Genomic DNA, 27,990 nt, shown 5'->3' with positions numbered 1-27,990 from the left:
AACTTTTGTGTTAGTCTAAGTCATTCAGAATTTGACTCTTCCAACACGGACATTCAATTCATGCAGCTTCCATATTAACTGTCCTCCCAATACTTTGTGTTTTCCTACCATTACCCTTTGTTGACATTTCAGTGCCTGAAATACCCTCCCTCGTTGCCTACATTTCTCAGCCTTTCTCTTTCTCCTCATTGAAAGACTTCTGCTGCCATGCTAGTTCTCAGATACCCTTCTCATCCCTGCTGTCATATTTCCTGTTTGAAACATGCATTTGCAGCTTGTCATTTATCTTTGAAGTTGACTTAATTCTAATGTGTTTATAGTTCATCTCTGTAATTAATTATGAGTTCTAGTGCAGTAAATAATAGTATTTTCACCTATTTATATGCCATAATATGCTGTGGACATGGTATATGCCCATCAAATAGTTGCGAGTTTTATAACTATTGAAGGCAGAGTTTTCTCAAAACATACTCATACAAAAACCATTTCTGGGAGAGATGCTCCTCAAAAAAGGATGGCCATTGGTCAAATAAAATTGAAAAACAGTATTTTTTTTCTATTTCTACTCTCAGAAATTTACAGTATGCATTGGCATTTTTAAAACTGAGGAATTCTTTAATAATAAGACCAGTTTTACTATTTTAACCCAGGACTTCTCAGTTCTCCCTTCAACTTTTTAATATTTTATTTCTCAAAATGTTCTTTGAAAGATGCTGCTTTAAAGTGTTTTGTATTAAAATTATGCTAATAATATTAACAAATGTAGAAGTCAAATTTTGATTAGTGGTAGGTTAGGCATTTTTTTTGGCCTACCTGCTTCTGTATTTAGAAAAGAACTATCCCTTAGCTGTATTGATGTGTGTGTGTGTGCTGTGTGTGTGTATACATGCTCACGTGTGTATGTGTGCACTGTACAGTGTGGACTCAAGCTGAAAATTGAGACTAAAAAGAGAATGATTGGAACTGGTCTTTCAGCTTGATTATCTACTAGAATCTCTATTACTTCTCATAATATCCTTGAAAAGTTTTATTTGTACCTCAAGGGCAATGAGCCTGGCCTCATTTACAAATACGAATGCAGATATTAGCTGTGTACTATCTTCTCCTCTAGGCAGTCCTACTCACTGTCAGCTTGTTTTATTCACTTCCTTGGAAAAAGAATATCTATCTCCTTGGAATTAGACAAAGCGTGGTTAATGGGAAAAGCAGAAGTTTTGGAGTCAGAAAGTTTTAAATTGATTTCCAACTCAAACCTGTATAATCTAGACCAAGTGTTCTTTCCAGAGCTACTGACTCTTCATCTACAAAATGAGATGAGTCACACCTACCTCTAAGAGTTACAAAGACAATGTCTGGCACATAGGAGATGTTTCATAAATATTAATCATCTTTGCAGTTATTTTTTGTGTCATATTATGACAAGAGCATTCCACAGACATAGTCACACAGACAAAACTGCCTCTCTTCTATAGTTGCCATTCTACATTTTATATTGTTACCTCAAAATGGTATCACCATTTTTTGTGTTTTCTGTTTTTATGAGGTGACTATGAATGAGGGAAATAAGAAAAGTTGAATTGTTATCTACAAAGAATAGTATTTGAATTCTAAGAATAGCAAAGAAATAACCTAAAGAGTGATACACATACACACACATATGCATATATATGTTGGTTTAAGTAATTCATCAGATCATTCAAAGAGCTACTAGTAAATGCATTAAGGAGAATTTTAGACTGGCTTTCAACTTTTCCTCAATGCATTATATAATTTTAGCCACAGATCCATTTCCGTGGTGGCTTTGGATTATTTGCCACTACACACAAACAAAGGTTATATGCTTAGAGATGAAAGTACTTACCAAAAACTTAGATTAACAAGACTCATCTTTCTCATCTTTATAGGATAGAATAGAATGCTCAACATAAATTGTGTTTTTTCAGGCCAACAGACTACTCTAACCCTCAATTTGCAAAAAAAAAAAAAAAAAAAAAAAAAAGCCCATATATTTATTATATATGGTTGTCAATAACACACAATCATATCTGTCTCTAGCCATCCATGGCTAAAGAAGCCCATTTTGTCCCTGTGAAGGCTGACAAGTGTCAGTCTTGCTGTGGTATCTATCTTTCTAAATAGCAAATAATCTCCTGGCAGTTTTACTTGATATAAATGTTATTAATGGCTGAAGAAACTATCATTTTTTGTACTTTATTGGTTTAGACACCAAGTGAAGCCTTCTAAGGTAAACTGAAATAATAGAGGAAACAATGAACCTAAATGTTTTTTGAACTAGCCTTGATTGTGTCTTGATCTGGTTGATTGCAGGAGAAGATGTATCAGGGAGCCTTTGCCCAGCATCTCCTCCTCCTGAACAGATGGCTTGTGAAATTCCCTGCAGAATGGATTGTGTGGTGAGTGAGTGGACAGAGTGGTCATCTTGCTCCCAGTCTTGTTCACATAAAAACTCAGATGGGAAACAGACCAGGTTGAGGACTATCCTGGCATTGGCTGGAGAAGGTGAGTAATAGCAAAAGTTTCAATGGAGTCAATTGCCCAATTATTGTTTTCCGATAGGTAATTGTGAAGGTCATATTGTGCAAGTAGCCACATATAGGTAATATCTATATTCCCTGAATCCAAATGAAAAGCTTCCTTCCCATGCATACCTTTTCTATTTAATCCTCTACCTCTGCTGGGTTCCCAAATTTACATAAATTGTTTTAGTCCATTCTATGTGAAGATCATGACAATCAGATGGATGTTATTTTTTTTTATACTTTTTAAGGGAAGAAAACAAAATTTGATTGATACATATCCAGCTTTAAATAGTTCATGCTGTTGGGAACATAATTTGAATATGTATGGTAAAAAGAGCTTCAAATTAGGAATCAAGAAACATGGCTTCTTAACTCTGAGTTGCTGCTAACATTGGCAAGCTACCTGATCTATGTGCTCTGATTTTCTTTTCTGTCATGCTGGCATGTTGTGAGAGAGAAGAGGAGGAAGTCTGTAAAAAATAGCTTTAAAGAAGCTGAAATATGCTATGAGAATGTAAATAGATGTCATCAGAAAAAATTAGAGGAGCAGCTGTTCCTATCATATGTAGCAGTGGTCACTGTCCCTAGACAACATGCATCATTTCTCTCATGCCCTCCCTTGGCTTCTTCTGCCTACAGCTCAGTTGGAACAGCAGGGAAGTATGGCCACAGGCTGTTAGGAACTCCTTTTTAAACAAGATTCTGTTCCATGATCCTGAGAAAGGGGTCAGGTTCAAAATGGTTGAAAATTTTCATATTCTTAAAGTATACTTGCTCCCTACTCTTGTCTTTTATATTACTGGAAATAGAACAAAAAATCAGTGGTATTTAATGGGGGAAGAAATAACAAGAATAACAAAACCAAAGTCACAAAGCTTCTTGAGCATTTGGACCACTGAATAAAACATTATAATATAAAAGGATAGGGGAAAAAAATCAATAATTTTGATAAATACTAGTTTTTACATGGATATAAAAATGCGAAAGAAAAGACAGAAATGAAATTTGATTGTCTGAGTTGCTCAAGAGTGTAAGAATGCACATCTGTCTGGTCTCCCAGCCAGCGGATAACACATTGTCAGATGTAATTTCAGAGTTTAAGGATGGGCTTTCTCTTGCCAAACTTGAAGAAGAGAGACTTCTGGATTTCCTAAATTGCAGTAAAATGGGCTGATGGAGGATGGGTGTCTTAAAATGGTTCTCTGATAAAAATAATACTCTCTCAGAAAAGAGAGACCATATATAGGCTGTGTGTTTGTGTGTGTGTGTGTGTGTGTGTGTGTGTGTGTGTGTGTTTGTGTGAGAGTGAGAAAGAGAGAGAGAGATTTTCAATTTAATATTGCTTTGAGGTTATGGGCTTTATAATCTAACCAACTAATTTATGTAGGTATAGTAATATTAAAATAAAAGCAAATTTCTTGTGAATTTATCTCAGAAATACATCACCCAGAGGTAGCCAGTAAAATCAATTATTTTTAAATCTAATTGACACTTACTGCTCCCTGTTATTTAGAGAATGGGGCAACATATTGTCCCCAGATGATTATTTGGGGAAAAAGAACAATGGCCTTAGAGTGAAGATGGCAGTGGCTCAGGCCTTTAGAAAGGCCATTTTTCCAGACCACTAAAACAGCTAAAACAACAAAAATAACAGCAATTACAACAACAGCAACATCTTAATAAAAATAGCAACAGCTAGGTATTCTTTTTATTTTGATTTTTTCAGGTGGAAAACCGTGCCCTCCTAGTCAGGCCCTCCAAGAATATCGCTCATGCAATGACCATTCCTGTGTGCAACTCTACTGGGAGACATCACCTTGGGGCCCCTGTTCTGAAGACACATTGGTAACTGCCCTTAATACAACCATAGGCTGGAATGGAGAAGCTACTTGTGGTGTGGGCATTCAGACACGGAAGGTCTTTTGTGTCAAGAGTCATGTAGGACAAGTCATGACCAAAAGGTATCATCAATAATTTATTGAAAGTGCATAGTTGAATATTTTTAATCAAAAGCATTTTTCAAGCTGTGCTAGAGTAAGATATTTTGTTTCATTTTGACTCTTAAAAATTAAAAAAAAAACTATGTCTCTAACAAAGGTAGTCACTTTACTCAGTTATAATATATGCCTTAGTTAATGGATAACAGTAAATAAGGTCCACAAATATGGAATCCACTTGAGTAATCAAATTTTCTAGAGCCAGTCTCAGTATTTTTGACTCTTTTTCAATCACATAAAGACTAAGTCTACCTGAAGGTATATTATGTACTTTAAAAATATAGAGTTGCGTTACACTCTTATGTCCCATTAATCTTTTCTGCAGTGAATGAAAATGCATGCAGCTATTTTGAATAGACTAATTCATGCTCTCCAGTAGGTTTATAATCTCATGCATGCTATACACCGCACATAGAGATGCAAATTAGAAAAAAAATAGGAGGAAAATTTGAACATAAGGACTAGGATATAGATATCAAAAAGTGTCAGAAATAATTGCAAGTGATAGAGGAAAAGTAATTGACTGGAGAACTCAGCTGTGAGTTTCATCTCAAACGAGGAGACATAACTCTTCCTCAAGTCCATGTGGAAAGACTTAGAAGAAAATGGAAAGGGCCTATACAGTGTATAAAGACTGGGTTTCTTCTCTATTCATAGAGATTTTCAAGGGGCCATGTTAGAACTAGTCCCCTTTTTGCGATGAAGGACCCTACCCAGCCACAAGGGTGGTGGGTAACCAGAATGGGCTGGTGCAAACTAGGCAACTTAGAGCCGTTCTCCAGGAATTTCCAAGATTGGGAAATGAAACCCTCTTTTTTTCTGTTCCTGATGCTCCAAGTGCATAAATTGAGAGTTGTCATAACCCTAGTTAGTCCTGGTGGAAAAGTCAGGAGAGAGTGAAGCTGATGGTCAGAAAGAAGCAGAAACTGAAGCAGAACAAATCCTGGCAGCATCGAACCTTAATCCAATCCCCCCTATTTATATCTCTGCTTTCTTGGCAACCTAGGCAAATATGTTTGTTCTTCTGCCTAATTTAATCCAGTTTGTTTTGCTGCCATGGGCAACTCAAACACCTGATTAATTTCATCTTGAGGCACCATGATGAAGGTCTCTGGGCCTTATCCACACTGCCATGGAAACCATTATTAACTACGAGTAAGGAAAGTCACAGAAGCTCAGTTAAAGGAAATGAGCTTCTGATAGTAAAAATAGTGCAGACTGGCCCATTACTGCTGGTGTTTGAGGATCCACTGAACATGCAAGTGAAGATAACTATTACTGGAAGTGAAGCACAATCAGGAAGACCTGATCTTTCTCTCCTGCTAAATGGGGCTTCTACAGGGCTGGGGTTAGTTGTTCTTCATTGCTGCAACCCCAGACTTTAGCACAGTATCTGACATGTAGTTAGTGTTCCATAAACATTTTAAATTCATTAATTAACTAGACCTAAGTGTAGGAAAATAACAGGGTTTCCCAAGGATTGGATTTGAATTACAGAAGATGGAGAGTAGCTGTTGTTTAGCTTTTGCTTCAAACATGTCTATATATCTATATATCTACAATGATAAATATTGTCAAAAGGCTCTGCAATGAAGAATAATGAACAGGTCATACATATGACCTTCTGCTCTTACTAAACCATAAATGCTATTTATGCTTTAGCATCTGACCCTACATTGCTTGTGATGTTTTTTTTCTTTTGTTTTGTTTTTTGGTTTTTGGTTTTTTTTTTTTTTTTTTTTTTTTGGAACAGCAGCTTATGTCAGCTGTATGTTTTAATTTGCCTGCTATCTATAATATCATGTGGACTATTTGAGTCAAGTCAATGAGAGATATAGCCAAACATGGGCAATAAAGTTTACATATTGCCTGGTTCAAGTAATAATCTAATTTATGGGGTTATGGTAACATTTCGAAAGGCTTATAAAGGTTTTATGCAGACAAGAGAACTCCTTGTATCTTGAGAAGGATCGCAGCCTTGATATTGTTCATTTTTAAGATGTAAATTTTCAACTGCTTAAAAAATATGCATGAAATATTAGCTTGAATATACAAATAAAAGTAAATATGGCCTTTCTATAGGAGTAAATCTTACATGAAATGCAGCAAACTATTATTCTTTATAGTGATAAGAAAAATTAGCATACCTGAAGTTGGATCTCTCTTTGAGAAAACTTCTCAGCTCTGAATCACAACAGGAAAAATCCATTTGATATGAATGCAGTTTGTTTATTTCTTAGCAAAGGGGCATTAGAATTGAGACCGACACCTACCAAATAAATTATCATCACATTTTAAAGGTGATTGAGACATGAAAAGTTGGATTATATGTTCGAATAGCCCTCTATTTCCTCTTATAATCTCATAATTACTTTGAATGACAGTTTTTTATTAAAGTCTCTGAGCATGTCACCTAACTCAGCTGTTATCCTACATTTCTTTGAAAACTTACACAGGTGAAACTAAAATATTATTACAATGAATAACCTTCAGTTTTGCTCAGTGTATCAGCACAGAAAAATTAATTGTGCAGATGTGTTCCCTAAGATACTTACACACATGCACACGAGCACGCACACACACACGATACTGCTAATTACTTTTGCACTGTTAATGAGCCTAGAGACTTAACTTAGTTTTTCTTCTTATTATACATCTCCTAACAATCCTGCTAAACTTGAAGAGCCTGCGTTGACTTTAGTGAAGTTAATTAAAATTCTTGAGGTTATTAAGATGATTTGGCCTAAGAAAATAATACCTACTGTCCAGTGAAGCACATAGCGAGATAGTGAGATTATCAGCAAGAGAGTCTTCTTTCAAAAAATATATATTTTTGTTTTTTTCACATGAAAGCCATTGTAGTGGGAAAAGATCCTCTGCCATTCATGAAATTCTTTGAGGTGGGGGTGGGGCAATAGAAAAAAGAAAGACTAAGAAAATACCTAAAGAAAGAACGGCCTTAGGATAGAAAGAAAGAAGCATGTCTCCATGGAATGAGTTGGCTAACATAATGTATTTGATCTCTAAACTCACTGCACTGGTACACACAGAATTTCCTACAAGTTCTTGCTTCCCTGGGATGGTGTTTTGGTTTCCATGCAATTGTGTATTTGAGAATGTTACTATTGTATGAGTAATAGAACTGATCATATCAGAAAATGAGAACGAGCTGGGGCACAGCTGAAACAGAAGTGAGAGCTTGCTGGGATATTTTTGGGATTTTGTTTGGTTTTGTTTCTTGAGTCAATGTTTTGTCAGCTACAATGTGGAAAAAAAAATAATAGAGATTAAAAACATACGACTCAAAGCCTTCTAAAGGTTCGGATAAAGCACTTCCTACCTTTAATGTAAAAATACGTGGCATTTTGTGAGATATAGGAATAAAGAGCTCTCATTAAACATTTAATGTTTAAAAAGTTGTCAGGTTTGCCCCTTTAGCTGAGTGAGATGGTACATCAATTTCTGGGTTGGAGGATTGCTCAAGAAAGTGGGGCACTGTATGTCTATATGTCCGTTAGGGAGGCAAACTGAAAAATGGAAAATCTCTGTAGCTCAATTTAATGCATTTCAGCATAGTGCAACCTATGATGTGACCATGAGACAGTCGTTACAGAACATTCCAGTGCAAGTACAGGAAAATATACATGTTGAAATGAAGTGCCAACATCCTTTTATCAAGAGCATTGTCAATCTAGGATCAGAGCTTACATGAAAGGTAGTATAAATTATGACAAAAGGTTAGGGATCATACCTTTTTATTAACTAAAATGAATCCATATGTTTCTCTGAGTTGTAAGACTTCAATTTTATTTTCGAAATGGCTGGATAAATTTTCCTGGTATCCCCAAGGATTTATTTGTCTTCAGGCTCCAATAGCATAGAATACCACTCCGTCAATCACTTACTGTTACTAAGTATTTACCACACACTAAGACATAGCATTTTTAATATAGCATGTAATATGGAACTCCATTATCAAGGCATTCAAAGTTAGTGTGTATAATTTGCATGCATATGTGTACACATTTTCATGTGTGCCACATGCACAACAAAACAGCAACACGAAAGGTATAAAAAGCCTTTTTTACAGTCAGTAGCAATACAATAATACAGAAAATAAAACCTCGTAGTTTTTAGACGTGGAGGGCACATAAGTTGCTAATGGTCAAAGAGAATATTTTTGAAGACTAAGAGGAAATTCATTAAAATTGAATATGTGATGATCCTTGAAGAGGTAGACAACATGTAAATATAATATGAATCCCTGAAGAAAAGGCCAACCTTTTTGACAGAAGATATGAACAGAAAGATAGTTTCACTGACAAGGGAATAGCTGGCTCCTATTGACTAGAAATCACGTTCCAGGAAAGCCCTCAGTTCATGGCCTCCATATAAGCAATATAATCTGAGCTTGACTTTTGCCATCGAGGAGATGATACTGTTTCTCTCTTATGGACTTAGTGGAAGAACACAGAGAGAAAGGGGGGCATATTGTGGTGAATGGACATTATGCCTTGTGAGTATTTATTTTAAGTGATGTTAGTAAAATGTAAGTGAAGTAGGCAATATCAGTTTCCTAAAAGGTTAATGCCTATTCCTAATTGACATGAACAAAAGTTCCTGCAGTGTAAGCCACTCTCTCCAGAAATTCTAAAGCCAGCACCACAATTATTTCTAAGCTCTTTTGTGAGTGAGTATGCCCTGGGTGGGTGTGGGGCAACGCCTGCCCCATCCAGCACACAGGAAGTTGGCTTTACTCAAATTGCAGTTTCATTTCCAGTCATATGCCAGGAGTTAGAATAAACAGAAGTTCAATTTAATCTTAGCAGACTTTAGAATATGAATAAAGAATTTGGAAATGGTTCTAGTATTTTTGCTATCTCTATTAAAGTATGACATAAGTTTTCCTTACTAGAGTATCTTGTTTAAATGACACGATATCCTCATAAAAAAGCTCTAAGACACTCTTTCTTTTCTATCGTTATGTTCATAGACTTGAACTATTTGATAAACAGCTTTTCGTGTGTATTAAATATGATTAACAATAAAGCCACTAATAAGTAATTGAGCAACTCTTTTTCTGTGATTATATATATTTTCCATTTTAATTTATTTTTATCAAAGTATGATATACTTAATAGTACAAGTAAAATAATACAGAGGGAGCGATGATGGAAAGCAATAGGTTCCCACCCATCTCCTACTCCATTTAATATCTCATTTCTCAAACACAGTCACTTCTTGATAGTTACTGTAATTTTCTTCCCTTATGTCTTTTTTTTTTTTAATTTTGATTGGGCAATCCTTCACATAGTTCACAAATTATAACAATATACAAGGAGAGATATACCAAGAAGAAGCCTTGTACCCACACCTGCTCCCATTCATCCATTCCCTGCCTCCTGCCCTGCCACTGGCAAACACATTAATTTCTTAGCTACCCACGGTGTCTTTATGTCAATACAAGCCAGCCCAAGTATATATTCTTATCCTTCCTCTCTTTTTGATGTTTAGCTCCTAATGCTACTTGATATATTTTTCACATATCATTTATATATCTCTTCATTTATCAATTTAAAATAGCCATCTCTTATTCCTCTCATGAAAACAATGAACATTCGCTCAGTTACACTAATTCCTCTCCTAACTCTTCACATTGCTGGTTGGTTATATTAGTATTTTTGATTAATTGTCTTAGAACTTTCTTTCTTATTGTATTTATATGTTGATTGGCTCTCTGACCTCCTGCTTTGGTGGATGAGGACATCCAAGCCATTTTCTATCCTTTCTCTTCCATTTTCCATCATTTGACTACTGCACCTTTACATTACAGCAGCAAGAATAATACCATGTACATTCTGTTTTGCAGCCAAATTCAGTTTCACATGTTTCATTTTTGTATTGTATATAAAGTTTTAAAACTAAGAAAATGTTTTAGTTTTTATAACTATATAAATTAATGAAGTCTGATGTCAGTCAGATTCTTCTTCCTTCTTAGATGACCTATTTTTTCTTCTCTTCTGCAACCATTATCATCTCTTACTTTTTCTTAATATTTGAAAGGTGGACAGTCTCTGTGTTTGCATGTTCATCATTTTGCATACAATTGGTGTACTTTTCATCTGAAGCGTCACCCTCTCATAAGTTATTTGGTTTTTTTAATCCATTATTTTCTTGTTAATTTTATGTGCTGCATTATCTCTTCTTTCTTACTGAGAGGTCTATTAATTGTTCAAATATGCTAACTTGGTGTTTCTTCTATCATGTTTCTTTGTCTCCATGTAACTTTGTGAACATTACTTATTATTTTAGCACTTCAGTTTCATCATCTGAAAATGAAGATTATAATGCCTTTCACTGTTGTTCTTAGGAGGCAGTAAAAGAATGTAGGCAAGGCACTTAATTTAGCACTGGCTATCTAATTCCAAAGCTCTCACTGTTAGACTTTACACATACTGCATTCTCGGTGTTTTATAAGAAACTTATGGGAAACAAAATTTAAAATGCAAATATATGTTACAGGGTGCTTTCCTCTTTTTATTCTTGGCATATTACTATTTTAGAAGATAATGAATATGTTTTTTTTTCTTTTTGAACTCTCTGTGCTCATAAAGATAAGCAAGCATGCAAGAAAACAAAACTTGTTTGCCACATTCTGAGACTTTAGTTCTTTCAAGTGGTTATAAGTCCATTGACTTCATTACTTTCCTCCCACGTATGAGCATTGAATGAATTATCAACAAAATAACAGAATTGAAGTGCTTTTCTTGTTAATGCTAGCCGGTTTTACATGTTATTTGCAGTCTGTCATATCTTGCTTAGTCTAACTCATCAATCTACATGTTCTAAAGAGATGCCTGCCAATTATTTAAATATTCTAAAATTCTATTAATTATCGAAGATTTATAAGTGGTCTTCAATTATTTTTGTTTCTCGAAATATCCATATATTGCCTTTATTTTTCTCTTCTTTGTGAAGGATGTCACTGGTTTGTTATATTACTCCGAATAAAACACATTTCAAAAAATAGATATGTTCATTCTAAAAGAATTAATGCTGAAGGGGAAATACTTTCTTGGCATTTGCCTCTCATTAGTTTCAGGTATTATTCTTTTCCTGGTCTAGCAAAAAAGTATTTTGGTGTCTAGTTCAAGAGAGCTGAAATATCCTGCGTTGCTTCTGTCTGTGAGCCCTTGGGTAACTAGCTTCACTTCCCTGGGTGATATTTTGTGTTTTGAAATCCTGTGGTCCTATGTTTAAAAAAAAAAAATTACTTTTTTTCAGCAGGCATTGATATGTTCTCTTTACATTGACAGATGTCCAGATTCTACTCGCCCTGAAATAGTACGCCCTTGTCTCCTCCCATGCAAAAAAGACTGTATTGTGACAGCTTTCAGCGAGTGGACGCCCTGCCCAAGGCTGTGCCAATCAGGTAGGCGGATACTGTTTTCTTAGTGCTTTTTTTCCTAACCACCTGATTATTTTCCCCACTGTTAAATAAGAGAAAAATTGTGGAATATAAGCACTTTTTTTTTTTATTTGCATGTCATCCTGAAGAAAAGGTTTATAAAATTTGTAAATGAAGTTTTGGATTTCCAAATCCATCAGAACCTGGCAGGGAAAACATTCGGTTATTATATGACACTATGTCACTGGTGTGCATTGCTGGAGTACTAATCTTCTATTAATCCCATGGTGACATTTTTAACAACCATTTGTATATGGTTCCCTATAAAACATCATCACCATCACAATTTCCTTGTTTTTCCTTTGTGTTTAGAGCCTGACACCAGGTATCTTCATTAGAATATAGGGCCTTAAGCACTATGCTTACATCACTGATAAATATAAGCCTACAGAAGAACAAAGGCAGATACTTTAAAAAGTATTGGCGATACACAGAAATTGTCAATATAGGATTTGTATTTTTTTACATTTAATGGTTATGCTTTACACACCTTGGTGTATTTTGAGGGCTTTGATTCAAGATACTTAATACCTAATGCTAATAAACACATAAGAGCACTTTGGTAAAATGACCCTCTTCCTTAGAGCACGTCTTTTCTCCTATGCTTATTGTGGTTTCCTGATGAGCTAGTCCATGTGGAAATACAAGTGCTCCTAGCCCCAAAACTCAGTTTTAGCCTAAGACCAGGAGTTAATAACTTAGTGCCTCTCCCCTAGTGTCCCACCGTAGCCTCAGTCCTGTGGATCTTACTACTGCCACAGTAAGAAAAGGCACATTCAAGAAAAGGAAGGATGAAAAAAAATGTTAGCCTTAGTGCCCAGAGTAAACTAGGCTTCATTCACACATCTCTGGCCTTCTCTTGACAGTCATGTCCTCTCAAGCAGGGCATGGCTCTCATTATTGCTGCACGAGCCTCCTGGAAGAAAGGAGAAGGACGTATGAATTTCCATGAAGAGAGAACGCATCACAGAGATTGAGAGCATTAACACCTTTCTTTGGAAAATCCCAGCCCTATGTAACTAGAATCTCTCAAATGCACATTGACTCACACATCTTCATGGGAGTGACATGACAATGTGACCAACATTGCCTAGATCTGACTGCCATTTCAAACTACTTCTCAGTGATTGTGAAAGGGCTACTGACAGCTGTTGAATCTTATCATCAACAGTGTCTTATATTGCAATGGTGGGGCACCTGCATAAAGTTTTTATAACTGCCATTTCATCTTAATGATTCTTTGTCACAGCATTAATAGAGTAGCATCCAATGAGCTTTGCTTTTGGAAAGCATCAGAAATAAATATATAGAATATGAAAGAGCTTTGAAAATGTAGTAGAATATTTTTCTGATCTTTCAAGGAGTTGAAATCTTCTAGAAACTCTCCAAAACCAACTTTTCTGAGTGAAGATCCAAAGTAAGAGAACTGGATGAACAGGATTTGTTGAGAGTAGTCAGGGGACTGTCATTTTCAGAGTGGGACAGAAAAGCTATGATTTCTATTCTGAACCATTTGTAAGACAGTATCTAGAAGGCTGACTTTTGGAATTCTAATAGTAACATTCCTGAAAAACATTCAGACTCTTAAAGATAAATATTAGAAAAAATCACAAAGATAAAATAATCTATAATGATGGAATTTTATTGAGGTTTAGCTATTTCTTTTAGTTTCTTCCTTATGAGAGATTACCATAGTTCTTTTGTTAAAGGGTTATAAAAAGGACAGGGCCAAATTAAAAAGAATACCTTGTCGACAGTCAGATATTGGTGGTGGAACTGTCACCATCTCTTGACACTTAGGAGGCATATCAGCTTTGCTGAACCAAAGAGGCATAAAGATTGAGAATCATAGGTTTGGAGCTACCATTTTCTTCAATAATCTCCTCTCTCTCATAATCTTCCCTAATTAACCCATGGTTATGTAATAATATATTGGTTTCAAGGTACAAACTAAACACGAGGGTAAGTAGACTTGAAGTGGAAAGCTAGAAGAAATCTGAAAATTGGATCTTTGCTCCTCCAGGTCCCTTGGCTGCCAGGCTGTGCAAGAATTATCTAGGCTTGAAAAATTGGAAGCAAAAAGAGACTGCAGAGGCTTAGAACTATTTTCATTTCAATGTCAACATTTAAATAACTAATTGAGGAAATTCAAGTAAAATTTGAAATTACTGGAAGAGAAAATATTTCACTTGCCCTACGATGCCTCCATCCTTAGTCAGTGCTAGGAGAAGATTCTCAGGAAGTAGAGAGAATTTTCTTGAATGTAAAATACACTTAATAGCAGTAGTTGAAATAATCTTTGGCCATGAGGGTACACAATCACCTGGAAGCATTATTAAAATGAAGATTGTCAGCTTAATGGTAGAAATTCTGATTCATAACTATGGAATGTTTCTTTAAAATTTGAGTCGTAAGAAGGTGCTGCAAAATAGTGACGCATTCTTCCCCTTATGATTAAAAAGGGCCATTGATATATGAACATACACTGCTTGAACTCTGGACATATGGTGTGTTTTTCCACTTCTTGAATGCATTATGTTCTTCCCAGCTCAAACATTTTAGAGTATCGTGGCTGAGAATGTAGACTCTGGAGCAATATGGCCAGAGTTGAGTTCCAAGGTTTGCTGTGTGATAGTGGACACATCGTTTAATCTCTCTGTGCCTCAGTTTCCTCATCAGTAAAACAAGGTTAATAATCACACCTACATATAAAGAAAGCACTTACAGCAGTGCTTTGCTTGTAGTACGCACTGGGCAAACATTTCTATTGTTGTTCCAAGCCTTGGCACCTGCTGTGTGAAGCTAGCACTGTGTTTAGCTGTGCCTCCTTCCTGAGCCTTCAGTTTATGCTTCTTCAGGGACTCGTTGTAGCAGCCTTTTCCCAAAAATGCTGCTCTAATCTTCCAAATTGCATAACGCCCTCCCCCATCTACTTCATTAACTAGATCATCCCACAGCATCCAGCACATATCCTTTATGGCACTCCCATACATACCTTTCCTTGTTAATATTACTCTTTCTGTATTGTAAATTCATGAATGTGGTACCACTTCTGTTGTTTTCACTGCTGCATCCTCTAAACCCAGCATAGAATGAACCATAATCATCACTCAATAAATATTTTTTGAATGGATGGGTGTCCTGTAAAGAGAAAGAAAGGCATAGCTTTGAATTCAGGTAGTAGATTCTCTGTCTTGAGAGTGTCCCTCAAAAGATACTTTGGGAAATACTGTTCTAAAGCAATACTTCTCAAGCTTAAATGCTTATATAAGTCCCCTGGGGGTCTTATTAAAGTACAAGTTTTGTTCTAAGTTAGTAGATCTGGACAGGGCCTGAAATTATATCTTTGAACAAGCTCCTAAGTGATACCTATACGTTGGTTAGAAAGCTCTAGGTGGGGTTCATTTGAAATGTTTGAGCAAAACAATGGCATAATCAAAGTTGTAAAGTGATAATCATGAACTAAGGATAGACCATCTGGTGGGGACACAGGTGTGTGGGGGGGGGGGAGCGGAGAGAAGTAGTTTAACCTAAACTGAGAAATCAGGAGAAGGATGGGCCTGAGCAGGTGACAGCCTCAGCTAATGAGGATGGAAGAACTCTTGTTTTGCAGCTATGGTTTCAGGTCCGGTCATCAATGTTAAGAAGAGTTTATGTCCATGGTCCCCAAACTTGGCTGCACAATGGAATACCTGGAGATCTCTTAAATATACGAATACATTATGATTTAATAAGTTTGGGGCATGACCAGGGAAGCACGGGATTATGTGAATACCAAACCAAATCTATTCCAAACCTCTCAGGAAGCCTAAATGGTAGGGTGGTTGGTGCCTTAGCAATGGATGAAGTTTTATTTGAATCAAGTATTTTTGGTTCCAGCTGGGTTCATGAGGTAAATCTTCATGATTTAAAAGTATTCTCAAGCTATAAACACTCTCTAGCTAGTAGCTAACCTCACTTCCTGTCTTCTTACTCTTCCTTATCTGAGTCTCTTAAAGGATCAACTGTAGCATCACATTCTTCTAAGCAAACCAAATATTTATCAGTCTGTAGTCCTGTGTGGTCTTTTTAGTTTTAAAGTCCCAGAATAAATTAGCCACATAATCAAGAACAATTTTTGGGGGTACATTTCTTGTTAGTTTCTACTATTCTTCTTTCAGCCTATAAAACAAATACCTGCCTGAAATACCCAATATTGTTTGCTTAATAAATCAATGGATTGTTAATTGTAGAGGTTCTCAGCCCCTTGGAGTTTTTTCAATGAACAGATATCCAAGATTCACCTCCCCATGTTCACTTAGTCAGAATCTGTTCATGTTGAAGAGGAATGTGAAATATTAAAACTCTCTATAATTGACCCTTATAAATGGAGTAGGGATGAGAAACACTCATTTAGTGTTTTATACTTTTCAAGATGTCTTCACATACATTTTAATCTGCTGTAGGAGCTCAATGATATTGTTTGCCTGCGCAGTATTGGAAATTAATTATCTTGGCCACTGCTCTCATAACCATCACATCTAATGTTTTTTACTCTAAAGTCACATATCAGTGCTGATTTTCCAAGATTTCTCTCATTCTATCTTTAAGGGTATTTCTATCTTTGTGTATTTTTAACATTTAATATTATAAATTTCAGACATATACATAAATTGATAGAATGTTAATATGAAATAGTAGTGATTAATAGAATGCACTCTTGTGTAGCCATCACACAAGTAAAAATAATCATCAAGTCATGGCCACTCTGGTTTGTCTATACTAGCACTATCCCTCATTCCAATGCCAATGGATTATTTTGATATAATTCCTAGATACATATACTACTTCCATGGAAAGAAAAAATATGTGTGGTATAAAGTTACTATATTGGAAGATAAAATGTAGCATAATCAAAATGACTCTTTCTATAATCTCTTAGGAATGATGTAGTTAATGATTAATTATTTGTCAACCTCAATAATTAAAAGCTGATAACACTCCTTTATCTTTCATCACAAAGGGGCAAGCTGGAGAGCAGTGTCATGGTAACAGGCCCAAAGCAAACTTCTGCCAAGAATTGATAGGAAACCTCATTTGGTGGTGTCTTTTACTCCTCTTGCTAACATTCTGACATTATGTCTTAAATTTCCAGTGTCAAAGATATCTTTTTTTTTTAGTAATTTTTTTTTAAGGTCTGAGTGTAGTGGTTAAGAGCATGGACTCACAAATTAGACTTCCTTAACTCAGATCTCATTTTTGTCATACAAATCACTTTAGACTCACACTAAACGTCCTATGTTTCAATTTCTTCCTTTCTAAAATGAGACAATAGTAGCACCTACTTTTACAGAGTTGTTATAAGGATTAAATGAGAATGAAACACATGAAGAATTCTAGAATATGAAAAATTATTATTATTATTATTATTAAATATGTTAAGTTCCTTAAGGTCAGGGAACTTATCTTTTATTATGTTGTTGGTGTCCTGCAGTATCTAGTCCTCCATGTGCTGGTTTTATGACACTTGTTTCCGTATATGCTTTTTTTTTTTTTTTGGACAAATTATAAAATCTAAAGGGCAGGAGTCTTCTGATTTTATTAATGAACTTCAAATGCTTATCATGTCTGGCACATGACAGGCACTCAGTAATTTTCGAGTGAATGAAGAAATGAACTCTATGTCTTTTTCACAACCAGTTCTAATTCCTAAAGATTTTATTTCCATTTGGATGAAACTACAGCATTAATGGTGGATTGTTGGTAGAGAAAAGATATTGGTCATTTAGAATGTCAAATAAGTCAAAAATCACATATCCTAGACTTTAGAATTTCTCCCACTCTCAGGCATACTATCACCACTCTCTCTTTACTTACCTCTTTCAAGAACATGTGCTCCCCTTCTCCCCACAGGCTCATCTGTGCTTTTGTCTGCTTGCTTGGGAAGTAGAAAAAGAAATACTAATTTACTCCCAAGTAATGAGGAGTCTACTGTGCTTGAGTAATCAAGATTTGAGACCTGGAACACTGGCCCCCAAAATACTGTCGAAGGAATATAATGATCTAATGACTTTTTTCCCATAAGGTGACTTAACCTAAATCTCAGTTACCACCTCAATAGATTTTGAATGTTATCTAGTACCAAATATTTTTTGAAAAACAAAATAAGATGTATATCTTACATATATGTCCCAAGCCCAAGACCCATTAGACAGAGTATAGGTGCCTTTGATTTTATAGGCTCCATTGGGAGTGACATGCCCCCTTTAGTCTATAATTTAAAGCCCATATATCACTATATGATTCCAGTACTCAATAAATATTCCTGAACATTTAGTAGAAGGAATGACAAAAACAGGCTTGTAGAGATTACAGTTTTAGCTCGTACTCCTACCAAACTGAGGAGTTCTGTTGATAAAATTCATAAAAGAAACTTTCTCTTTATTCATAGGGAAAAAAAGGGTAGATAAAATTCTGTTAATTCTTTTAATTATTTTATTCCTTGTGTTTTTTTCCCCTCAAAATTTGGCACCTTCTGCCTGTCTGTATTAAAACCCAATAGGAAGTAGATTCGATTTGAAAAAAAAAAAAAAAATCATATTTGGCAAAAAAAAAAAAAAAATTAGAACATTTTATTAGAGCCCCATGACTGCCTCCAGACATGAAGGAACACCGTTGGTTTATAAGGAGAAGCTGCTACTCAGAGATCAGAGCTCTTATGGCATTACCTATAATTCTTCATAGCAAATGTTAGTCTGAGTAACAGCTGATAGGAAAGGCTTCTTAGTCCATACTTTCTCCTATTCCTCTTTCTGGGCTAAAGATTGATGTACACTTACAGGGACCTGGATTTCACAGTATCACTAGCTGACATTTTTCTCTACCACCAAAAATAGCCCCAGGAACCTGTTCTTATTATATATGACTGATGGATGAGGAACACCTGGTTCAAAAAGACAAATAATTGATCTAAGGTCACCTAACATGTCAGAGGCAAAGCCAGGGTTGGGGTTCAGTTTTCTCTGATTCCAAGGCCTGCCTCTTTTCATCCCATAACTTATTTCTCATATTCACATGCACAACTCATCATATTTGTTTATTAGCAGTTCAAGAATCTGATATCTTGTGCATCATAGGGAATATAGTCAATGTATCATGATAACTTTGTATGGTGGCAGATGTAATAGGCTTATTGTGGTGATAACTTTGTAAGGTATATAAATGCCAAATCACTAGGTTATACACCTGAAACTAATAAAATACAATATGCAAACTATAATTTAAAATAATTTAATTAATTTACAAAAATACATTTGAAGACTAGTATCTTGAACCTGTGACATGGGCTCTGCACACTGTAAATCTATCACACATTTCTTTCTTATGTGCTTTGTCACTGACAGGACAGTTTGATGATGAAGGAACAGCTGTTCCAGTAGTTCTGCTCTATAAATGGGGTAATAGGATTTTCAAGGGAAGTACTTCGGTCACTTGGTCCAATAGGGGGAAAGGCCAGGTAAAAATACTAGTTTAAATTAAACTTGCTACGTTACCTTGCCTGGTAAGCCTGTACCATTATAGAAAAAAAAGCTAGACAAGTTCAAACTCTTATCACTTAATAGGCTGTAACTTCAGTATGGCTTGGGCTTCATATCACTGCATCTTCTCAAATTAATGATAGCTATAACCTACTTATATGCATTATCCTATTAAATTCTTATTTCAACCTTATATGAAAAGAAATATCATAACCCCATCTTTTATATGAGGAAATAGAGACTTAGGTATAGGACCCAAGATTGCAAAACTAATAAATGGCAAAACCATTCGGAATCCTAGGCTCCTGACCACTCATTCAGCAATAAACAATTGCTGAACAATTACTGTGTTCCAGGCACTATGCTAGGAACTGTGTGTATGCGTAACGTGGTGACTGAAATACACATCCTTGCATTGCGGAGAGTACAGTCTAGTGGTGGAAGATAGAGGCATTTTGAACACATAATTACCAAAATGAATATGTAGTTAAAAATGTGATATGCAGAAATTCAGGGTGCTATGAGGGAAGGCTTTAAGGAAGATCATCAATACTCCTCACACTGGAGTCCCATGACCCTGTATGAATAACTTGCATTTTGGCTATTGATAAATGTGTGTATGTCACTTTGAAGAAACATGAAGTCTTTGAGGCCTGAGGCCTTTTCAGTTTTCATCCCCAAAAGTGCCAAGTAATAAACTTATTACAGAATAGAATTCAGTATATCCATGTCAAATAAATGGATGCCAGTTAAAGCCTACATGTTTAATGGGAAGCATGTTCTATCCCTTTTATTTATTTGTTTACTCATTCATTTTTAATGAAGTCTTATGAGTTTCTTATGGGAAACAAAGGCTATTCAAGTGCTAATTCTTAAAAGCCATTTCCTACTGGAACTTCATATTTCAACAGAGGTCACCAACTGAGGCAATATGTCTATAAGAAATGCAGAAGGGTTTTATAGTTTTTTAAAATAAAACTCAAGGATATAATATTGAAAGGCAAAGTTATGGTCATGTGCAGTCTTTCAGTGGCCTAGATTGACTCCAGGATACAATTTATCTATTTGTAGGTCCCTGCAAGTTTGGCCCATGGACTTTCAGCTCATAATTGCCTGGAATACTGCTAAAACCCTAAGAGATTCTGATTTTGAAGTCAGGCAGGACTGGAGCCTCAAATTTTCATTAAAAAAAAAAAAAACTGCCTTAGTAAATCTAAGACCTATTAAAGTTTGACAACCACTAAACCATAGAAACATTTAATTTAACAATGAAGCAATCGATTCTTTAGGAATGTATAACTTGCATCTACTATATTGTTTTTAACGAGTCTATTTTGGTTTTCAAGGATCAAAGTCCTTCCAGCTACATTAGGTGAAAAGGGACTTGTTGGGAAGTTAAAACAGAAAATCATGCAGATGTTCAAAAATAATAATTAAAAAAAAATTCACATGCATGTTATGCAAACTAGAAATGAGAACAGGAACTGAGGCTCCTCTCTTCATCTCTCAGAGCCCATATGACTCCTCCTCCCAGTCCCGTCTCCACTTCTCTGTGTACACAGGCTATCCTGCTCCATTCTAACAGGCTTTCTCTGAATCTCTGTGCTCTCATAACTAGCAGATATAGACTTTTTAAGTCAAGCACCCAATACTGACAGAAACTTCCCTTTGAGTTCTTTGTCCCACTTACCAAGTAAGAAAGCCTGATGGTTCAGGTTGTGCCAGGTCCCTCAGTCACCCAGCAGCCTGTAGATCAGGCCCCTGAACAGCAGGACCCATCTGGAAGGAGAAGGGCACAGTGTGCAGAAAGGCAGCAGGAACAGAGCATGGGAGGATTTCCTTTCAAGAGGGAGAGTAGTTGTTCACTACTGAGATTGACCTCTCCAAGACACCCAGGCTCAGCCCTTTGAGAGAGAATTCAGAGCATGGCTCATTTTCTCCATTATGTTTCCAACAGTCTCTTTAGGTGCTAATCTATAAGCAGAGAAGTGCCCAAAACCACCTGCTTGTTTCCATTGCAAAAGGCACTCTAGAGCTTCAGTTCAAGAAGAGAACAGTTATAAATATGATAGAAATTTAGAAAAGAAAATAAAACTCCAGGGAATATAAATGCAGTAGAGTAACACCTTTATGTAGAATGAAAACTGGGAGAAAGGACTCACCTTGATTATGACCTGGGTCAAATATTTTACTTCAAACAAACAGAATATTCAGTCCGTTTGTACTTGAATTCTTATTAAAATGCCTAGGCTATCATTCCTATGAATACTCCATAATAAAATGTTGTCTTGGTTGTCTTATAAAATAACATATCAGACAAAATCAAATAAACAAAAATGTAAACAAAATAAACAAATATAGATTTAATGTATGAAGTTCTATCCTTTAAACCTGACATCTACTGTTATGTCTTTTTAGTTTGCATCTAATAGTTTCTTTAAAGCACTATTAATCTTTTTTATTCAACAGTCAAGCTACATTACCATAAATAAATCCTGTGGCTCACATGGATATTTATAATGATTTATTGTTAGCCTTAGTGGCAAAAACTTATATTTATTTGGATGTGAATGCTCTTTCTTTTCAAAATGTTTTTACTTCTGGCTGGTTTCTTTCTCATACCTCTAGAATTCTCTGCAGACAAAGCAATGTAACACCATATAATCCTTATTTGCCTATAGAGATAAATGAGTTGCCTTTCATAAACTAAGGTACTCATTCTAATTATGAGTTTAATTTTAGACTTTCAGAGTACTTCTTCTGAAGAAATAAAACAAATTAGTTTTGATTTAGTAGGGTATTACTTTAAGTTTATTAAATAATTTTCTACAATTAGAAAGACTACATTATTTTTTACTTCCTTGACTTTGGTTGCATTTTAATATGATTCTAAATTAGATATGATTTCAGGAAGTTTTTAACTCACCGGATTAACTATGATGTTAGATTTTGAGCTATTTAAAACATATATTAAAACAACAAAGCCTAGAGTTACAGGCAGAGTTAAATGTCGAATTCTTAATATGTCAGTTTGGAACTCCAGGTTTTATAAGAATATTGAATAATTTATGTATGGTAACAAATGAAGAAGATAGTAAATTCATGCTCAAAATTAAGTAGATTGCTCAGGTTTAGACAAACAACTTTTAAGTGTTTTTTTAATAGAAAAATTATCACCGGATATTCTGCTAATCCCTTGAAATTCCCATAAGATTAAGTCACTACATGGAGGATGGAGGTGGTTCAGATAGAGTATCTACTAAATGACAGGCTTTCGGTGATATACAGTAAAGTATCTCAAATTAAATATGCTATGGATGATAGATTCTCTGCCATTTGAGGTCTTTCCAAGTTACATTTAATTTTCTCTGATACCTAGAATATACTTATCATAATTTTATTTAGAGGCCTTGTGAATGATAACCAAACTAGAAACGTAGACTACATGAATGTAGTAAGTTCTGTGGGAAGTGTATTTATCTCTAACTTGAGCCAGTAATATTATCTCCCTTTGTTGAATGACCTTAACACTTTTTAAACTGAGATTTGATTATATTTAGTTTAATACTTAATTATGTTCCGTCTTAAGCTGCTTCTAATTTGTTCATGTGTACTGGAAAGAACTTAACCTTTTGAATCTAACATACTTATGATGGACTCCTGGTATTGCAACTTCGTAGTTGTGTGTTCTGAATTTAGATAACCTGTCTGAGACTGTATATGCTCATTTTTAACATAGATATAACATGTAGCATTCATGAGATAACTTACTTCCTAAGATTTCTTATCCTACATGAGGAGGCCAGTTCAGCAATAGTGGCTCAATATATGATAATTCCCTCCTTGTCTTCCATTTCATTTCTCATCTCCCCTCAGGAAGTTGTACTATACAGGAGTATTCAAGCTCAAGTCATAAAATTTATTATTTTAATAAACAAAAAATACTTAGAAGTAAGGAGGTGTGTGTGTAGGGTAGTAGAGAAGGAAGGAGAGATTGACTTTCTTTTAGCAGAACAGTAAGAGTTTAGTAATTCTGTATTATATATACTGCATAGAATATGAAATAATATCATGTATGATCAGCCAGCTCATACATGGTCTTGTACATTGAAGAAGTCTATCTTTTCCACCCACCTTTCCCCCTACCCAAATTCAGAAATAATTGAAAGTTAGTCAAAGCAGAGGTATATCAAAATATCATCCGATTCTCAACCCCAGAATTAGACAGGCTTAACCACCTGATCACAACCATGTGGGATACCCCAAAACTTACATGAGTATGGCTGAGAAAAGATCAGAATGTGTGCATCCTCTGAGCAGATATATTTCAAAGAAAGAAAGTAGAGGGAAAGAGAAGCCACATATATCCACTTCCCTTCTTCCAAAGTCATGATTTAGATGCCACTCATTGTTACCAAAGGAGACACAAGTGAGGGAGGTAGAGAGAGTCCTGGGACAATGAGGACTATAGTAGTGGATCACCCTTCCCATGAAGGTGTTATCGGGAGGCCTCCAACCTCACAGTCTGTTGCTTTGCCACTATGTGAAGCTATGTCCTACTTTTCACTGGTTCCTTTATCTTCCTCTACCTAGTTTGGCCTCCTCTCCAACCAAGCTTGTTCCATCTTACGCAGACTTTCACTTGCTCCTCCTTCTCCCTAAAATAGTCTTCTTCCATCCCTTGGCATTGGTGCATTTTGGTCAACACTTTGTTTTCGGTTCAAATGTCATGACTCAGAGTCTTTCTCTGACAACCTAATTAGGAATCCTCCTTCTTCCCACCCTCTTTCTTTCTCATTACCCCATGTTATTTTCTTCATAGCACTTACCGTTCTCTAATTAAGCTCGATTGTTCACTACTTAAATACATTGAATAATGGCCATCACAAAGTAAGTCCCTAAATATTTATTGAATGACTGATAATGGATGAATATATCATTAATTCTGTAAATCTCTTTTTAAGGGCTTATTATATACCAACATTTTTCTCAACTGCTAATAACATTAAGATGAATAAGACAAGGTTATTTTAATTGTAGGGCTTTTACACAGGAGATTCAAATATGTAAACAAATTTTTTGTATAACAGGAATGAGCATAGGGTATTGTACAGCTAAAAAGGTGGGGGTATCAATCTAGCTAAGTTGTGAGAGGAGTTAAGTTTTTGTCCATCAGGAGTTTCCTGGGGTAGAAGTGTCTTTCAGGTAGTATGGGGCATGTATGTGCAGAGGCTTGACAGTGTGAGAGTATATTTTAATTAATTTAATTATAGGCAATTTGTAACAGTTAGCTTGTATAATGCATATGGGGGAATGATAAGAAATAGAGAAATATACAGCAGTTAGCTCATGAAGAGATTTATACTATTCTAAGAAGTTTGGGTATTATCTGGAATTTCAATAGACAATTTAAATTTTAAGCATGGGTGTGATAAAATCAGATTTGTGTTTTAGAAAAAAAAAAGAACATACAGGAAATAATAAGGTTAGACAGAATTAGAAACCAGTGTGAAAATTATGAGGCCATTCAATCATCTGGGCAAGTAATGAAGAGAATCTGTTTTTTTTTTTTTTTGAATAATAAAAAACAAACATGAATCATAGGTAAGCATATAAATTATTATAACTCAACATTATTTAATAGCATGTCTTCATGATCTGGCACATACTGGGTTCTTCAACCATCCTATGGTGTTCATGTAACTGGATAATTATGTAAGCCTTCTCTGTTGATCAAGGGATTTAAGTGCTAAGAAAGAAACAAAACCAGTAAGAAACTGTCAGAACTCCAGGACAGAGCAAACCCTTCCTTCTCACCTCTTTGAGTGTGTGCTTATAAGGAGGGGAAAATGAGCCCAAAGACAAAGAGGTTCTCACTCATTTCCTACATGACCATCTCTCCTTATCAGGACCAGCAGCATAGTTTGCAGGACCCATTGAGAAATGAAAATGTGAGATATCTTGTTCAAAAATTATTCAGAATTTCAAGATAGCTGCAGTAGAGCATTAAACCAAGAGCCAACTAAGCTGGGGACCCTCTGAATTTGCATAGATCATATGCTTATGACCATGGTCCTGGTCCTTATTGGCTTTCTCTAGGGGCCAGGAATTGTTTTGATTCCTAGGAACTGTTGCCATATCCACTGACTAACACATTAACCCAGACTATTAGATTGCAATTCTTCTTGTATTGTACTAATTGAGAACATTCGAGGATAAGAGGGATTAGGAACAGAGTGAGGTAGGGTGACAAGAAGCAGAGTCTGAATACATATTCTAGACTCAGACTGCTCCAGGTTTCAAGCCCTCTCTATTTGCAGTTGCTAGCACCTTGGACAAGGTACAAAACCTGTCAGTGTTTTCATTCTCTCACCTGCAAAATGTAAATGACAAGAGTTAATTCCGTTTTAGGATTGCTATAGGATTAAGTGAGTTGATTTGTATAAAGCACTTGACAAGTGAATGAAACATGGTAAGTGCTTGGGTACTTTTTCATATTGTATTGAAGATTATATTCTGGAGACTAAACCTTGCTTGGTTCCATGCAGTACAAATATTACCATTCAGGGTTGTCATTTGATGAACAAACATGCTTAATTTTAATGTAGTCAAATTTATCAGTCATTTACTTTATGATTTTCATTTTTGTCTTTTCAGATATTCTTTTGTATTCCAAAGACATAAAGATATTATCCTGTGTTTTTCTTCAAAAATTCTCACATAACTTTAATAATTTTTTTTTTAATTTTTATGTATGCTATTTAATGGGAATCCAATTTCTTTTTCTATGTGGACAATTCCACCTTCTTTTCTATTTTCCCTCTGCTTCCTAATGTGCCCAATGAATCAGCCACTCTTATCTTTCTTGTTCTTTCCAGAATTTGACTCTGGGACTTTGCATGTTACTCATTTTGCCTAGACTTTTCTTCTCCTAGACGTTACATAGATGACTCCCCCTGCCAACCCTCAACCTCCTTCATGTTTGTGCTCAAATATTCTCTGCTCATTGAGGCTTTTGAAATTTAAATTTACAAGCCCCTCCCCTGCCACATACTCACATACACCAGTAGAATTCCCTTCTACATTTTGTTTTGTTTTGTTTTTTATTTTTGCATAGCATTTAATTGCCAAATGAAACACTAAAAATTTGGTATTTAGTTTTTAATTCTCTATATCCCTCCACTAGAACATAAATTACATGAGGACAGGAATAATGTTTTTTCTTTTGTCACATTATATTCTCAATTTCTAGAACAGTATCTTCCCCTTAGAGGATTTCATTATTCTTTCTCCAAAACAATCCAGAACACCTTATAAACAGTTATGTCTTGGGTTTTCTTCTCTCAAATATATTAGTGGTAATTTTAGAGGCATCTGATTAGAAAATCTCTTGGTGACTTTTTTTCTGTTACTCTTAGAGTGAAACCCATGAAAACAAGCACTCCCACTCTTTTTTTCTGTCAGAGCAGGATTTTTCACAATCTACACACCAAAGATTCAGGCCGTGTGTGTGTGTGTGTGTGTGTGTGCGCGCGTGCGCATGCGTGCATGCATACATGTGTGCATGTATACATGTAGTGGCTGTTTTAGACCAAACCTTGCCCCATGCTCTGATCTCAAACTTTGTCTTTTATTTTCTAATTTGCCACACCCATTAAAAGCCAAGCCTCACTACTAACAATGAAGACATTTTTCCAAGGGGCAGTGCTCCAAAAATTTCCCTTAATTTTCTGCTTTTTTGCCATGCTTTTAAAAATATTTTAAAAGCATTTCAAAGAGAATTAATTGCAAAGGAAGCAAAAAGAAAAAGAAAAAGAGCCTATAGGACATATCAACCAATTGTAATCCAACTGGCTGTTGGGATCCATCCAAACAGTAACCCAATGATAGTTGGGTATAAATATTTTAGAATAACTAGTGTTAATATGTCAAGGTCTGATAGTGTACTAATGCTATGTTTTAAGAAGAGCCCTTATCTTTTATGAATCTATTCTGAAATATTTACAGATGAAGTGGTATATCTGAATGTTCTTTGAAATAATTTGTGTGTGGGGGGGTGTAGGAGTATAGATGAAACAAGCTTGACCATCTAATAATTCACACTGATGGACAGATACACTGAGCTCATTTGATATGATTGAAAAGTTCCAAAATTAAAAAGGTAAACATTTTAAATTGAATTAAAAAAATAAATAAACTTCTCCAGCATTCAGTGCATCATTTGTAGAATCTAAAGTCTCCAACTTTCCATTTGAGAAAATATATATATTTCATAGAAGGCTATATGTTCATCTGATTATGACTTCTACTTATACATTCTTTTTATTTATTCAGTAATCATTTATTGTAGTCTACTAGGTTTTACATACGATAATAAGACTTATAGTTGTTTGCTGTTTGGAAGCAGAGATTTACAAGAAGACAACAGGAAACAATGTGGATCTTTGTAGAGTCACTGACGCATAAGA

The 27,990-nt window shown here is 35.4% G+C and overlaps 1 protein-coding gene across 6 annotated transcripts in view; it reads left to right on the top strand.

The window, feature by feature from the left end:
- The window catches only part of THSD7B (thrombospondin type 1 domain containing 7B), a 1,079,084-nt gene that overhangs the window by 733,883 nt on the left and 317,211 nt on the right, over positions 1 to 27,990 (top strand). For all 6 annotated transcript variants that reach the window (XM_036237409.1, XM_016145417.2, XM_016145415.2 and 3 more), the window contains 3 exons: positions 2,329 to 2,520; positions 4,267 to 4,501; positions 11,854 to 11,969. In XM_036237409.1, coding sequence (XP_036093302.1) covers positions 2,329 to 2,520; positions 4,267 to 4,501; positions 11,854 to 11,969 — 543 coding nt within the window. The remainder of the gene's footprint in view (positions 1 to 2,328; positions 2,521 to 4,266; positions 4,502 to 11,853; positions 11,970 to 27,990) is intronic.

Source organism: Rousettus aegyptiacus, unplaced genomic scaffold (assembly GCF_014176215.1).
Source record: "Rousettus aegyptiacus isolate mRouAeg1 unplaced genomic scaffold, mRouAeg1.p scaffold_m13_p_2, whole genome shotgun sequence".
In the NCBI taxonomy this organism is placed as follows: domain Eukaryota; kingdom Metazoa; phylum Chordata; class Mammalia; order Chiroptera; family Pteropodidae; genus Rousettus; species Rousettus aegyptiacus.
Note: the sequence above shows the minus strand (reverse complement) of the source record. Positions and strands in the feature narration are given on the sequence as shown.